At 46.8% G+C, this 15,896-nt stretch overlaps 1 protein-coding gene across 3 annotated transcripts in view; it reads left to right on the top strand.

The window, feature by feature from the left end:
- HACD2 (3-hydroxyacyl-CoA dehydratase 2) overlaps nt 1–15,896 on the top strand; it is a 57,793-nt gene that overhangs the window by 6,332 nt on the left and 35,565 nt on the right. For 2 of the 3 annotated variants that reach the window (XM_029605307.1, XM_029605306.1), the window contains exon 3: nt 949–1,120. The exons of the other annotated variant lie outside the window; for it this stretch is intronic. In XM_029605307.1, the coding sequence (XP_029461167.1) occupies nt 996–1,120 (125 nt within the window). In that variant the 5' untranslated portion in view covers nt 949–995. The remainder of the gene's footprint in view (nt 1–948; nt 1,121–15,896) is intronic. 3 annotated transcript variants of the gene reach the window in all.

Raw genomic sequence — 15,896 nt, 5'->3', positions numbered from 1 at the left:
GGGGGCTCTGGAGGCTGAACACTGGCGAGTGGCCACCTGAGGGTTGAGGGATGGAGGACCCTGTAAGATAGGGGTGTAGAAGTATGGGGGCTCTGGGAGGTGTGCGTCAACGGGAGCCAGAAGAGAAGCCTGTGGAGCCCCGTGCCAAGAGAGAGAATTTTAGGTGTAGCCTGATCTAAATTTTGGAGCTTATGCACGGGGCTGCCCACAAATTTAGGGGCAGTTGGCAACCGTACCTGAGACCGGGCTTAGAAGTGCTTTACTGAGGCAGCAGAACTTTACTGGTGTTTCCCGTATTTTGTTGGGTAGAACAAGACTTCATAATCGCTGTCACTGTTGGTATTCCTGTCGTAGCACATGGCAACACTGGATTCTCCTTTCGACCTCTAGCTTTGAGCATTAAGTTGAGATGACCAGTTACTGCCATAAACCCGTTTCTTCAAACAGTGGTCAATTAGCTCTCTACCATCAGTGTCTAGCCACACCAGTGTCTGCTCTCAGATATGTCTCGGTTTTGAGACTAAAATAACTGGAGACACCTGCTGAAATTCTCTGTTCTGCAAGGGGTCCTTAGGCAAGTTTTATTATCCTTCTTTCTGAAATTCTAAGCTGCTTTGTTGCCAAAAAAAAATAAAAATCTATTACTACTTTAGAGTTTATGTACATATCAATTTTAGTTCACCCTTGCCAAGTCTGTTTAGATAACCAAAATATATCTCGTCTAGACTTTTTTTTTTTTAATTTTTGGGCAGATGAGTTGCATCAGCCTCCTTTTTCATTCAGCCACTTGAAAATATCCCTGGAGAAGTCCCTCTCATGAAAGGACCTTCCATCACACTTACAGTGACACCAGCTTTAAGAAAAGCCTATGGCAGGCAGCCTTTCGTCGGAAAGCAGTAAAACCATTCGGTTCAATGTCTTTGGTGTTGCACTTGTGTATTTTTGCAGAAGGATCTTGGCTGTTGGGGAGGATTTTGCTCGCTGAAGAACTAGTCATGTCAGCAGCTACAGCTGGGAGCAGCAGATCTCTAAACGAGCATGGAGGGCAGAGGAAAAAGAGAGGGCCGGGTCCTTTTGCGACAGCTTACTTGGTCATTTACAACGTGGTCATGACAGCTGGGTAAGAAACTACTTTTGGCAATAACTTAATGTTGTGCTCGAGAAATGATTTCATGACAGAGGGAAAGTAAAGTTTCTGCTTAAGAAAACTATTGGGTATGTATGAAAAATCAGCCACAGCGGACGATGAGATTTACATGAAGCAGTCACTTGGATGACTGGTGTTGATTTCCAGTATTTGTTCATTAGGTAGCAAAGAAAATTGAACCATGAACTAATTTATTAACAAAGATAAGCTCTTAGAGATTAGTTATGGTATATATATATATTTTTTTTGTATTATGGATTTTATTGGGTATCCATTATTGACATGGGTCACAAAGTAGCTATTGAAAATGTGTGGCTTGATTAAAAATCTGTCTCTTCTAAACCAATTGTCTTTAGTACCTGAGCATATTATGTAGGATAATAAACAGAATCAACGAATGCATCTTGATATAAACTAAAAATTGATGAAATGTTTTTTGAAAATTCACCCTAGTTAGTTTGTTGGGACATTTGGGAATGTATTGGATGTTTCAGTAAAATACCGGTACACTTTTTCAGTCTTTTTCATCTTTGTATTAGATGATTACCTTTTTTGTTTTGCTCCTTTGATTTTTTGAATCTGTTGTCCCTGCCTCTCTTCATCTTATATTCCTTTTTAAAGGACCAACAGAGTGGTATTATAGTACATGAGCTTTCGTGATCGTACAGATCTCATCTGAGGAAAGTCTTGCAAGTTCCATGTACTTTAATATCCTTTTTTTTTTTTTTTTTTTTTGACTCTTTAAAAGACATAGTCTACTAAGACTCATCGATTTGTAGTAGCAATCTGCTGGAGAAGACAGATGGGATGGGAGGGGTCGTTGCTCAGGCTATTCCCTGACCTACTGCCAGATAGCCCAAACCAACCAAACACCAGACAAACTTGTAGAAATGCTGTCCTTTATTCCTCTTCTAGGTCGGTTACTTTACTGGTAACAACACAGATTAACTAACAAAAAGCAAAAATACTGTGTCCCATGTACAGTGATATCAAATACAAATAGGTGGGGATGAAAAGTTCTGTATGTTTAATTTAAACGCACAGTATCTAGAATATATCAGAGTTGATAAGTAGTTTGAAGTAATAAATGTACACGTAAGAAACTGCATGAAGACATCCGAAGCAGGCACTCTGGTGACATGCCGCTGGTGTTGGGTCATAGAATCACAGAAACATGACAGCAGAAAAAGACCATTTTTAGCTTTAAATCTTAGCTGCCAGACCCTAGATCAGGGGTGGCCAACTCTGGTCCTTGAGAGCCACAAGCAGCCCAGGTTTTCAGGATATCCACAATGAATATGTGTGAGATAGATTTGCATGCTCTGCCTTCATTGTATGCAAATCTATCTTATTCATATTCATTGCGGATATTCTGAAATCCTGGCCTGGTTGTGGCTCTCACAGACTGGAGTCTGCCACCTCTGCCTTAGACCATTTGTCAAGCTTTGCTAGATTCCTTCTCATGTTTTCCTTACCTTCCTGGCTGTCTATCCTGTTGCAGATTTTGGTATCCTCACTTTTCCCAATAATCCTTCTGCAGTGATGCTAATAAAAATATTGAAAAGGACCAGTCCCTGTGGCATACTATTAGTAATGTCTCTCTCCTCCGAATGAACTCCATTTCCCACTACACTTTGTTGCTTCCCACTAAACTAGTTTCTAACCCAGTTAGTCCTCTAGGGCCTATACTAAGGGCACTCAATTTATTTGAAGCCATGTCCAAGGCCTTACTGAAATCCAAATGCACTCTTCCCTGTTCCAACTCTCTGGTCATCCAGTCAAAGAAATTGATCAGATTCGTCTGAGACCTACCTCTGGTAAAGCCATGCTGCCTTGGATCTTGCAAACCACTGGCTTCCAGAAACTGCGCTATCCTCTGTTTTAGCAGTGATTCCAATAATTTGCTCACCACAGAGGTCAGACTAACCGGCCTGTAGTTCCCAGCCTCCTCCTTACTTCCACTTTTGTGAATAGGAACTACATCTACCCATCTCCAGAACTATTCCTGACCCAAGCATTGAAAAGGTCAGCCAGTGTAGCTGCCAGAACTTCTCTAAGTTCCTTAAAGCTCTTGGATGGATCTCATCAGGCCCCATCGCTTTATATACTTTAAATTTAGTTAGCTCCTCACAAACAGAGTATTTTTTTTAATTTGATTAAATAGGGTGTAGTTTAAAGATATTGCAGTCATTTTTTTTTAGATTATTTATATATTATACCAGCTCTTCACTTTTTATATTTTGGTTGGTCTGTTTATATAATTAAAACATTTAAAGAGCAGGCAAGCATAAAGCTCTATGTAGCAATCTTAACTCCCTACCTCTACCCCTTAATCGGCCACAGTCTAAGCCAGATCATAGGCTTCTTGCTGGACTATGCTCACTTCACGTAGTAGCACTGTGATCACCGTGTCCCTCTGACTGATCCTTCTATGTCTGTGCTGGTTCTACCTGGCACTTACCTGATCCTTTTCTTGTCAGCTATCCTTTTCCAATCTTTCCAAGAGACATTCACTTCTGCTTAGGCCATACCTCTCTCCATGGCTCTTTGCATCTTAGAACTACATTACCCAACTATCATCTGGCTATAGTGACATCACTTCCTCTTTCCTTTATTTTTCTGTTTGCAGTGCCTTCTGCTTTTCTGGTGGGCTGATTTATGCCTTATCCCTAATCTTCTCCCAGCTGGGCAGAGTCTTGACTCTGTTATAGACCACAACCCCCAAGAACTTCCTCTTTAAAGCCACGTTTCTTCTTTCTCTTCTGCTGTCCCTTTAGAAACATGAGAGTAAAAATAAAGACCACATGGCCTATCTGTCCAATTTATCTAGCCTTTACAATTCCTATCAATCCTACAGATTCCCTGTATGTATCCCATTCGTTTTCTAGTACAAGCAGGATGGTAGTCCTCAGAAATGGGTGACATCATCAGATGGAGCCCAGCTCAGGAAACCTTTGTCATGCCCAGCATGCCACTATCTATGCGGCCACAAGGGGTCCCTCTTCAGTCTTGTTTTTCCACAAAGCAGTCTACTCGTCTTGGAGCGCGCTCAAAAATTTTCTTTTTATCTAGGATTTCTCCTCAGTTTTTCCTCCACATGGGGTTCCTCCTATCTGTTCCCCCAGCATCTCAGTAGGTGTTTTGCTCGTTCTTTGTGGTTGATTCCCGAGTGTGTCGCCTCCCAGTGGCCACCAGCCATCACCTGCTTGCCGGCTTATTTTCATGGCGTCTTTCGGTTTTCGTAAGTGCCTGCAGACCATGTCTCTCACGGATCCGCACAAGGTCTATATCCTCTGGCTGGTAGCTTCCCACAACGTCCGTGGGTACCCCGACTGTACTCTGATGACCCCCAAGAGCCGTCGTTCCCGGCTGGACAAGATGGAGCAGCTTTTTGACGCCAAAAAGTCAGCTCCATTGACTCTGGCATTGGAGACTTCGACAACGAAGGGTCGCAGATACCCCTCCGATTTGGCATCACCCTCTGCAACCCGTCCGATCCTTCCTCTAAAGAGGGGCTCAGGAGACCAGCCCTCTCCGTCGTCTGACGATTTCAAAGCGTTTGGATCATCTGCTTCCTCAGCGCTGGAGAAGGAAGGGGCTGAGCGCCAAGGGAAACACAGACATCAGCACCAGCAATCGTCGCATGGTGCATGTGACAATTCCAGAGGAGCACTGGCCCGTGCCGAGCTTCCTCTGAAATGACTCCATGGTGAAGAGGTCCCATCCTCTTCCAAACCCGGGTGTCCCAGTTCCCCATCGAGCGTGGTGCCAGGCACTAAGCCTCCTCAGCCCCGTGGAAGCTCCAGTGATGCCTCATCGTCATCTGCGTTTTCATCACCTGACTTTCAGGAGGAGTTGGTTCACATGGTGCAACAGGTGGTACTCCAAGCCCTCTGGAGCATTGAACAGACGCTGGCCCCCATACCAGAGCCTGCGTCCCTGCTGGAGTGTCTCAACATCCTTTTAGGCGTTCTACCAATGCAATCTGGGCCCAGGGCTCCTTTGGAGCCCCATCAGCCACCGAGGTTTCCCTCCAGAGCGATACAGGTTATAGAATCCTCCAAAGAGGAAGATACGCAACTTCGCCAGAGGCCTTTGAAGACGCCTGCACTCCCCAAGCCCGTTCCCAGGCTATCAGGAGTCACAGGGCAGTTGGTTCCCTTGGGGCCCTTGGTGCTTCCAGCACCATCGATGCCCTTGAGGCCTTCGGCACCAAGATAACTCTCGATGCCACTACCGAGGGGAATGGGCACTGGCCTCCCTCGCCATTCTCCTGGGGACGTCAGTGAGGAGGATGCGCCATATGATACCTGGGGGATGATTCATCGGAGTCCTCTTCTGAGGACTCTGGTGACTTGCCTTCCAAGCCTTCTCCGCTGGATGAGAGGCGTTGCTCTCCCCTGGAAGTCCTTTCCTTCGCTGGCTTTGTCAGGGCTATGGTGGAAGCCATTCTTTTCCAACTTCTCACAGAGGAGGACACCCGCCACAAAATGCTGGAGGTCCTTCAGTTTGTGGATGTCCCAAAGGAGGTAGTAGCTATCCCGATCCATGAAATTTTCTTGGAACTTCTATACAGGATCTGTGAGCACCCGGTTAACCGGAAGACAGATGCCCAACAAGCCCTAGGCTTCCAAAAACGCCAGCTCCCCCACGAGTCTGTAGTTGTGCAGTCTGCCCTTTAAAAAGGCCAAGAGATCTCGTACTCATTCCTCCGCCCCCTCTAGACCGAGAACACAGGGCCCTGGATTCTCTTGGAAGGAGCGTTTTTCAAGGGGCAATGCTTATTGCCCGTATCACCTCCTACCAGTTGTACATGTCTCAGTATAACAGGAACCTGTGGAAACAAGTTCAAGAGCTGGCAGAGCACCTGCCTCAACAGCAGCAAGATGCGCTGGAGGCACTGGTACTGAAGGCCTTGGAAGCTGGAAAGCATGAGGTGAGGGCAACCTATGACGTCTTCGAGACGGCGGCCAGAGTATCAGCTGCGGGCATTAGTGTTCGACACATGGCCTGGCTTCGGGCTTTCGACCAGAGGTTCAAAAAAGACTGGTGGACCTGCCCTGTATCAGAGAAAATCTATTCAGGGACAAGGTCAGAGATGCAGTCACTCAGCTCAAGGACCACCACGAAACCTTGCAACAGCTCTCGGCCAGCGTCTCAGACCCACAGTCTTCCAGGTGCAGGCCCTTGTGTCAAGGATCTCGCAAGTCCTTTCTCTGCCAGAGGAGATACTACCCTCTGGCTTCACATACCAGGGCATTACATGCCACAACCAGGGGCTGGCCTCGCCAACAGCGTGCCCCCCATGCTGCACCCCAGCTGTGGGCTTTTGACTGGTGTGAACGAGTGGATGCCAGCTTCCAGTGCCTATGGACCCTTGCCCACTGGTCGGAGGCCAGTTGTCTGTTCGCAGAACGCTGGACCCCATTACCACTTACTGCAGGGTTCTGGCCATCGTGCAAAACAGTTACTGCCTGAACTTCAGAACAGTCCCAGCGAATTGTCCACCACTTTCAACGTGGGACCCCTCAGGACATCTGGCAGTCCTCTAATCAGAACTCTCTGCCTTGTTAAAAGCCGGAGCTGTCGAACTCAGCAGGATCAGGGATTCTACTCTAGGAATTTTCTGATACCAAAGAAAACAGGCAGCCTCCAGCCCATTCTCGACCTCAGATCCTTAAATAGGTTCTTTCAGCAAGAACGCTTCAAGATGGTCTCTTTGGGTACCCTTATCCCTCTCCTTCACAAAGGAGATTGGCTCTGTTCTCTCGATCTGAAGGACGCTTATGCCCATATAGCCATATTCCCACCTCACAGGAAGTATCGCCACTTTCTAGAGGGCCACAGACCTTTCCAATATCGGGTGTTGCCATTCGGCTTTGCCTCAGCCCCGCGGGTCTTCACAAAATGTCTGGCAGTATTCAGGGCACACCTGCACTGCAGTGGAGTGCACGTTTCCCCTACCTAGATGACTGGCTCATCAGGAGCACCACACAGGAGGATGCCCTGCACTCCCTCCGCTTCACAACCAAAGTGCTACAGTCACTGGGGTTTGTGATCAATCTACCCAAATCTCATTTGAGCCCGTCCCAGCCACTGGCATTTATTGGGGCTCTGCTAGACACAACTCTTGGCGGAGCGTTTCTTCCCTGAGACTGCACCCAGACCCTGGCGTGCTCCATCTGCCGGTGTCGCACGGTCTCTGCCCGGGTACTGCTCCACTGGCTGGGCCATATGGCTGCGTCTGTTCATGTCACTCCACTTACCCGGCTAGCCATGTGGGTAGCGCAGTGGACACCCCTCTCTCAGTGGCTCCAGGACCTCTCAGCACCCATACAGATTACCTCGCCACTCTGGGCCTCCCCCTCCTGGTGGGAGAGTCTGACCAACTTGAAAAGAGGTCTTCCCTTCCAAGTGCCATTCCCCCCCCCCCCCCCCCCCCGTCCCCCAGGTGGTGCTGACCACCGATGCCTCCACCTTGGGCTGGGGAGTGCATGTGGTCAGAACAGGAGGTGAGTTGTCAAATTTCCTGAAACTGTGAGCGATCCAGTACGCCATCTCGGCATTCCAGGATCACCTGGCCCACAAAGTGGTTTTGATCCAGACCTACAACCAAGTCGCAATCTATTAGATAAATGAGGCTTGACCGACGTGCTGCAAATGCGCAGTAGAGAGCAGCTCTACTGCGCATGTGCGGGCGAACACGTCGGTCAGAGCAGAGCGTCAGCTCTTTGAAAACATGGCGGCGAAGAGCGGTAGCAGCGACGCGCGAGGGAGGGAAGGACCTCCCCTGGAGATCTTCTGTTTGTGCCATCTGAAGGGGTTGTGAATGAGCTGGGAGAGAGGAGGGAGTGACTGAGAGGAGGAGGGGGTGACGGGAGAGGGGAGGGAGTGACTGAGAGGAGGAGGGGGTGACGGGGGAGAGGAGGAGGGGTTGGGAGGGGGGAGGGAGGGAGACTAGAGGTGGGAGGGAGACTAGAGGTGGGAGGGGAGAATGAGGGGGAAGTAAATGGACCGAAAATTTTTTTTTAATGTAGCCCGTTGTTACGGGCTTAACGGCTAGTGTGGTACATAAGCAGGGGGGGGGCACAGGCTCCTTCCTGCTTTGCCAGGAGGAGGTACAGATTTGGGCCTGGGCCCTATCCAAGGACCTGCTCTTGTGAGCAGTTTACCTTGCAGGGACGGAGAATGTGGTGGCAGATCACCTGAGTCGAACATTCCACCCTCACGACTGGTTGCTCAACCCGGCAGTTGTGGACAGAATCTTCCACGTGTGGAGAATTTCCGGAGGTGGATCTTTTTGCCTCCCCCCCCCCCCCCCCCCCCTGGAATTACAAAGTGATCCACTTCTGCTCCCTGTACAGGGAGGACGGGGAACCAGCTTCAGATGCCTTTGTCCAGTTTTGCGGCAAGGGCCACTACGCATATCCTCCGCTCCCACTGATGGGGAAGACTCTCTCGTGAAACTTCAAGAAGACTGGGGCACCATGATTCTGGTTGCCCCATACTGGCCACAACAAATCTGGTAAGTGGTACATCCACTTCTGTGCAACCTCCTCTGCGTCCTCCTGTTGTGTCCTGGGACCTCAACGTGGTACTAGTGCAGCTCATTCAACCTCCTTTCAGCCTATGCTCTCCTGCAAGCTCAAACATCTCACCTGGAAAGTCATTTTCCTGGTTGCGGTCACCTCCGCTTGCAGGGTCAGTGAGCTTTAGGCGTTAGTGACGTATCCGTATCCCTATATGAAATCCTTTCATGACAGGGTGGTTCTATGCCCTAAGTTTCTGTCTAAAGTGGTGACTGATTTTCATCTCAATCAGTCCATCATTTTGCCCACCACCTTTCCGACACCCCATTCCCACCAGGAATGCAAGCATGCGCTTGCTTTTTATCTTGAGTGCACTGCACACCATCGGCAGTCCACGCAACTCTTTGTCTCCTTTGATTAAAAACAGACTTGGCATTGCGATGGGCAAGCAGATCCTGTCCAACTGGTTGGCAGAATGTATATCCTTCTGCTACGAGCTGGTGGGCCTTCCACTTGGAGGCCGCATCAAGCTGCACTCAGGGCCATGGCAGTGTCGGTGGCATGCTTCCATGCAGTCCCCATTGCTGAGATTTGCAAGGCTGTGACGTGGAGCTCCCTACACACGTTTGCTACCCATTACTGTTTGGACAAGGATGGCTGACGTTACGGTACCTTTGGCCAGCCTGTCCTTCGTATCCTGTTCCAAGCATAAGAACCCAACTCTCCCTACCTAGGGCCCAGTTTCTGGTTCGTGCCGCCTCCGGTCATCTCCAACAGCACTTCCGTTGTGCCCATTGGCACATAGTTAAGTGCTGTTGGTCCTGTATTGGGGGGCAGCCTGTAGCTTGGTATTCACCCATTTGTGAGGACTATCATCCCTGCTTGTCCTGGGAGAAAGCAGAGTTGCTTACCTGTAACAAGTGTTCTCCTAAGACAGCAGGATGTTAGTCCTCAGGAAACCCACCTGCCACCCCGCAGTTGGGTTCTCTGTCTGTTTGTTGTTTTATTTGCTCGTCTTTTTTCGCTAAGATACAAGACTGAAGAGGGACCACATGTGGCCGTGCGGATAGTGGCCACACGTGCTGGGCTCCATCTGATGATGTCATCCATCTGTGAGGATTAACATCCTTTTTTCTGCTGACCATTCCTCTCGCTATGCAGTCAAGCATTTTCCTGGCTTTTGCTATCAGTTCACCTGTTTGGCCACCTTAAGATCTGATACGATTATCCCCATAACCCACTCTTCCTTTGTGCTTAGAAGAACTTCATCACCAATACTGTACCCCTCTCCCTTGGGTTTTGCATACTAAATGCCTTACTCTGCAGTTTTTAGCTTTAAACCTTAGCTGCCAGACCCTATTCTATAGCTCGAGCTTTGCTAGATCCCTCCTCATGTTTTCCACAGCTTCCTGGCCTGCTCACAAATATGTTGGTGGGGGGGGAGGGGGGGGGAATGGTCCCAGAACTGCTCCCAGAACTGCTCCCTTTTTAGAACGCACTTTGTTGCCGATAGCCTTGCCTGCTTCATATCTCTAAGCTGCTTACCGGTGTGCAGTGCATTAGTTCTATCACAGCAAAAATGAAGGACAGACCATAGCAGAGGCAGGGGGCAGAAATGGCTGCTAGTGTTCACGTTACGCAAGGTTTAGGAGAAAATATGACCAATGTAATTATCGATATGTAAAACCCTTGTTTTCATTTTGCATTGGGTGTATTAAACATTATACAATATTTTAATATATTGTAAAATGCAAATAAATGCCTTAATGTGACTTTTGAATTTAGTTGGCATTTCTTGTACTATTTATGCAATTTTATGTTGGGTGGGGGTTAAATAATTCACCCAATTTATTTAAGAGGAGCAATTATTATGGAAACAAAGTCGGAAAGGAAAATCTGTTATCCTGGTTGAAGGTCCAGGTTCCTGATGATTTGTCACTGGAGTAATTACTGTACAAGGTTGAAGTGTTGCAAGGTTGCAAACTGATCTTTGTACCTTTTTGAGATTGTGCGTGTTAATCTAACACAAACCAACATGCAGTACATTTTGCAATGCAGACTTCTGCTTAAAAAAAAAAAAAAAAACACAACCAAAAATCCATAGCATTTACTTTTTGTATAACTTAGGAAAAACAATTTGGATTCCGCTAGTTCTCTCATTTCCAGACTTCAGTCACCTGCATCAAGTAATAGCATTCATGAAAAGGTGTTGAAGGCTCCGTGGATGTAGGGTGACAGCTTAAACTGGAAGTCACCAGAAGATTTTCTGCTGCCATATGGCTGAAAATCAAATTAAGTATATGCTAATTATTTAAATGAGGGGGTTGATAAGCTTCTAAGCTCACTTCCTATGCACAGAAGTACGTTAAGTTTCTCATGAGCGCAGAATTATGAGAGGAGTTGTGGGAGGAACAGTGAAAAGGGCTAGTGTGCTGACCTTGCATCACAGGGTCAGTTTGTTAACCTCTTTATCCTGCTCAACACAACTACAAGGCTACCCAGGCACTGATCTCCCACAGACGTCATAAGCTTGTTTTTTGTTCTGTGGGGGTCCAAACAAAGCTGCCCAGAACCCCTGGAAGCCCACCTGGCTCCCTAATACTTCCACATCTCTCTCTCTGTAGGCAGAAGATGAGGTTTTCAGGCTGTCCACAATGAATATGCATATGAGAGATTTGAAAACTTGGCCTGTTTGTGGCTCTCAAGGGACTGGAGTTGGCCATCCCTGGTGTATGGGATACTACCTAGAGCAGTGGTCCCCAAACCTGTCCCAGCCAATCAAGGGTTCAGAATATCCACAATGAATATGCATGAGATACATTTGCATACAGTGGAGGGAATGCATGCAAATCTACCTCATGCATATTCATTGCAGATGTCCAGAAAACCTAACTGACTAAGAGGTCTCCCAGGACAGGTTTGCAGACTTCTGACAGTTTACTTGCAATTTTGTTATCAGCCTGTTTTTGTTTTTGTTTTTTCTAGGCTGTTGCATTTGGTTAAGCTAGACATCTTGCAGCTATGTTCATACTTTTTGGTATGTGGTTCAGTATTTTTTACCCAGCGAGGCCTCACTCTCTCTCTTATAATTCTAAGAGAATTATAAGATAAATTACTTATATCCTTCTGATATGAGCTGTAACTGGCATGAACTCATTTGCTGACAGCTTTTACATATTTTTGTGTTCAGTTCTGCAGGCCTTTTATACTGTTTTCTGGGGTTTTGTAGTTCTTGCTGCAGACTAGAGGATTCTGGGAGTTTCAGGAATGCTCTAGGGCAGCGGTTCTCAACCGGTGTTGCCACACTTCCCGGTTCCCCGCTGACCCAGCTGCTTCCCCTGCACCAACAAAATAGGAACTCATCCTGTGCCCAGGCTTAAAATGCTGATAGCCCAGGTGGAACGCGGCAGGAGAGCTGGAGTCAGCGGCACTAGCATGGTCTCTTCTTCCCGCGGCCCGGAAGAGAAAGTGGTATGCAGTGGACATGCGTGAGGGAAGAAGAGACCATGCTAGTGCCTGCAGCATCGTCCAGAAAACGAGAGACGAGGCCTGGAGAAGAGCAGCGCAGCTCATAGCAAAAGAGGAACAACATCAGCCCCCACGGTGGGGGGGAGAGAGTGAGTCTCTAAGATCATGAGAGGTCTTGAAAGAGTAGATGTGACTCGGTTATTTACACTTTCGAATAATGGAAGGACTAGGGGGCATTCCATGAAGTTAGCAAGTATCACATTTAAGACTAATCTGAGAAAATTCTTTTTCACTCAATGCACAATAAAGCTCTGGAATTTGTTGCCAGAGGATGTGGTTAATGCAGTTAGTGTAGCTGGGTTCAAAAAAGGTTTGGATAAGTTCTTGGAGGAGAAGTCCATTAACTGCTATTAATCAAGTTTACTTTAGGGAATAGCCACTGCTATTAATTGCATCAGTAACATGGGATCTTCTTAGTGTTTGGATAATTGCCAGGTTCTTGTGGCCTGGTTTGGCCTCTGTTGGAAACAGGATGCTGGGCTTGATGGACCCTTGGTCTGACCCAGCATGGCAATTTCTTATGTGAATGAGCAAGCATATGTTTGTGTGTGAGTGACTGAAAACCTATTTGTGTGAAAGAGTATGTGTGTGTTTGTGTGTGAGAGAGAGCATGAATGTAAGTGTATGATTAAGGGCCTGTCTGTAAAAGAGAGAGCATGTGTGCCTGTGTGTGATTGAGAGCCGGTGTAGGTAAGAGAGATTGTGATTGAGAGCATGTGTGAAAGTAAGAGAAATAAGAAACTGATCTGGTTCTCAAAGGAGGTGGCTGATATAATAAAGCAAAAAGAACAGTGTTCAAGAAATATAAAAGATCCCAAAAAGAGGAACACAGGGAAGAATATCTGGTGAAACTGAAGGAGACAATGAAAGAAATCAAAAAGTCAGGCAGAAGAAAGGATTGCCGAAGAGGTAAAGTGAGGTGACAAAACATTTTTCAGATATATCAGAGAGAGGTCCGAAGTGGTATAATGAAATTTAAAAGGAGACAAAGATCAATGGGGGGAGAGTGGCAAAGTAATGGGCGAAATATTAAACAATTACTTCAGTTCGGTGTTCACTAAAGAAGACCCTGGAGAAAGACTGACGCTAATTGACAAGACTGTGGTTGGGGGAGGAGTAGATGAAAGTCCATTTACAGAAGAAAATGTATGGGAAGAGCTAGGAAAACTAAAAGTGGACAAAGCCTGATGAGGTTCATCCCAGGATATTGAAGGAGTTCAGAGATGTGCTGGCGGGTCCGCTGTGTGACCTGTGCAATAGATCCCTGGAAACGGGACCGGTGCTGCCAGATTGTAGAAGAGCGGTGGTGGTCCCCCTTCACAAGAGTGGGAGCACAGAGGAGGCTCGAAACTACAGGGGGGTTAGCTTCACCTCAGTGGTGGGAAAATTAATGGAGACTCTGCTGAAGGAAAGGATAGCAAACTAGCTACAATCCAGTGGATTGCTGGACCCAAAGCAGCACGGATTCACCAGGGTAAGGTCCTGTCAGACTAAAGAATTGGATCAAGGAAGAGCACTCTGTGATCTACTTGGATTTCAGCAAAGCTTTTGATACGGCCCCGCACAGGAGGCTTATGAATAAAATGAGAAGCTTGAGAGTGAGTGGATTACAAACTAGTTGGATAGAGACAGTGTGATGGTAAATGGAACCTACTCTGAAGAGAGAACGGTGTTAAGGGATCGGTGTTGAGACCAGTCCTGCTCAATATCTTTGTGAGCGACATTGTCTATTTGTGGATGATACTAAGATCTGCAACAGAGTGGACACGCCAGAAGGAGCAGAGAGGAGTCGTAATTTAAGGAAGCTTGAACAATGGTCAAAGATATGGTAGCTGAGATTCAATGCCAAGAAGTGCAGAGACATGCATCTTGGGTGTGGTAATCCAAAAAAGCTGTGTGTGATGGGGGGGTGAGGGACCTTGGGGTGATAGTCTAGCTATCTGAAGATGGTGAAGCAAGGTGATAGCTAAAGCCAGAAGAATGCTGGGCTGCATAGAGAGGAATAACCACTAAGAAAAAGGTGATAATGCCCTTGGTGAGGCCTCACCTGGAGTATTGTGTTCAGTTCTGGAGACCGTACTTCAAGACGGACAGACAGGACGTAGGTTGTTCAGAGAAGGACAAAAAAAATGGTGGGGGGGGGGGTCTCCATCAAATGACTTATGAGGAGAGGGTGAAGGACCTAAATATGTATATCCTGGAGGAGAGGAGGTGCAGGGGAGATGTGATACAGTCCTTCAGATACCTGAAAGGTTTTAATGATGCACAATAGAAAAACCTTTTACATTGGAAAGAAATCAGTAGAACTAGGAGGTCACGAAATAAAACTCCAGGGAGGAAGACTCAGAACCATCAGAAAATGTTTCTTCATGGAAAGGATGGCGAATGCTCTTCCAGAGCTGGTGGTGAAGGAATTCAAAGGGTCATGGGATAAACACTGGATCCCTAAAGGCTAGAGGATGGAAATGAAGAAAAGAGTGCATGGGGGTAACTTGCTGGTGTGGCGGTTGCTACCTTAACCAATAAACCTTCATACTATTGATACAACTCCGATATTGCTCTCTGGTCCAATATTGCTCTCTGCTTTAACGGTAGGGGGAAAAGAAAAAAAAAGGGGAATAAGATTCAGCCAGCAGCCAACAAGGACACTAAATTTTAAGGTCTGTGAAAACAGATAAGATTTGGAGTAACTTGCTGATGCGGCTGTTACTACCCTTAGCATCAAACGTATCAGGCTTATTCATAAGCTTGCTGGGCAGACTGGATGGACCATTTGGCCCTTTTCTGCCGTCGTTTCTGTGTGTGTATGTGTGTGAATGAGAGTCTGTGTGTGAGAGAGAGACAGCATCTGTGTAAGTGCGAAAAGACAATCAGCATGTGTGTAAATGTGATTAAGAGCTTATATAAGTGAGAGAAAAAGCATGTGTATATGTGTGTATGATTTGAGAGCCAGTGTGAGAGAGAGAGCTTGTGTATGACAGAAAGGAGGAAGTTGCAAGCAAACCATCCTTCCTCCTGCGAATTCAAAACAATTTCGGATCACCTGAATATCAAATATTCCCAGGTATGTGGAGCAAAGCATTTTTTTATCCTTATTTTTCATTATTGGGTCTTTGTGCCTACTATTTTGAAATTTGTTATTGGTATATAGAAATTTTTGATATGACTTTTTAATTATTGAATATTCGATTCATCATCTATTTTGAAATCTATTCTTTTTGTTAGTATGGTTTTCTGCTATTGATTTTATATTTCGTGATTTGTTTTGAGGACTGGCGAAGTTTCTCTTTTTCCTTTGTTACACTGCATACAGTCTCTCTGGCTTGTTGCAGTTTCCAGTTCAGTTTTTGTCTGCATGCTTCTAGTTATGCTTTATGGTCTTTATTCTTTCTTAGGTGAGGGTCTGCACATGTGATAGTTCTGGGGGAATTCAGTGCCACTGCGGAGTGCAGAATTTGCGCAGAATTCCCATTTTCTGCGCAGAATTGCCAAATTCTGAGCAAAAAAGGGCAGAGGGGAGACCCTGGCACGCTGGGAACGGCGGGCACCAAGATGAAGGCCCCGGCGCGCTGTTTGCAGCGAAGATGAAGGCCCCTGTGTGCCGTAAACTGAGTGTGCTCCGCTCGTGGCGGAGATGAAGGCCCTGGTGAAAGTGAATGTGTGTATTGGGGGGGGGGGGGGTGAGAACGGAA

This window comes from Rhinatrema bivittatum, chromosome 6 (genome assembly GCF_901001135.1).
Source record: "Rhinatrema bivittatum chromosome 6, aRhiBiv1.1, whole genome shotgun sequence".
NCBI lineage: Eukaryota > Metazoa > Chordata > Amphibia > Gymnophiona > Rhinatrematidae > Rhinatrema > Rhinatrema bivittatum.
This window is presented reverse-complemented; position numbering and strand designations above follow the sequence as displayed.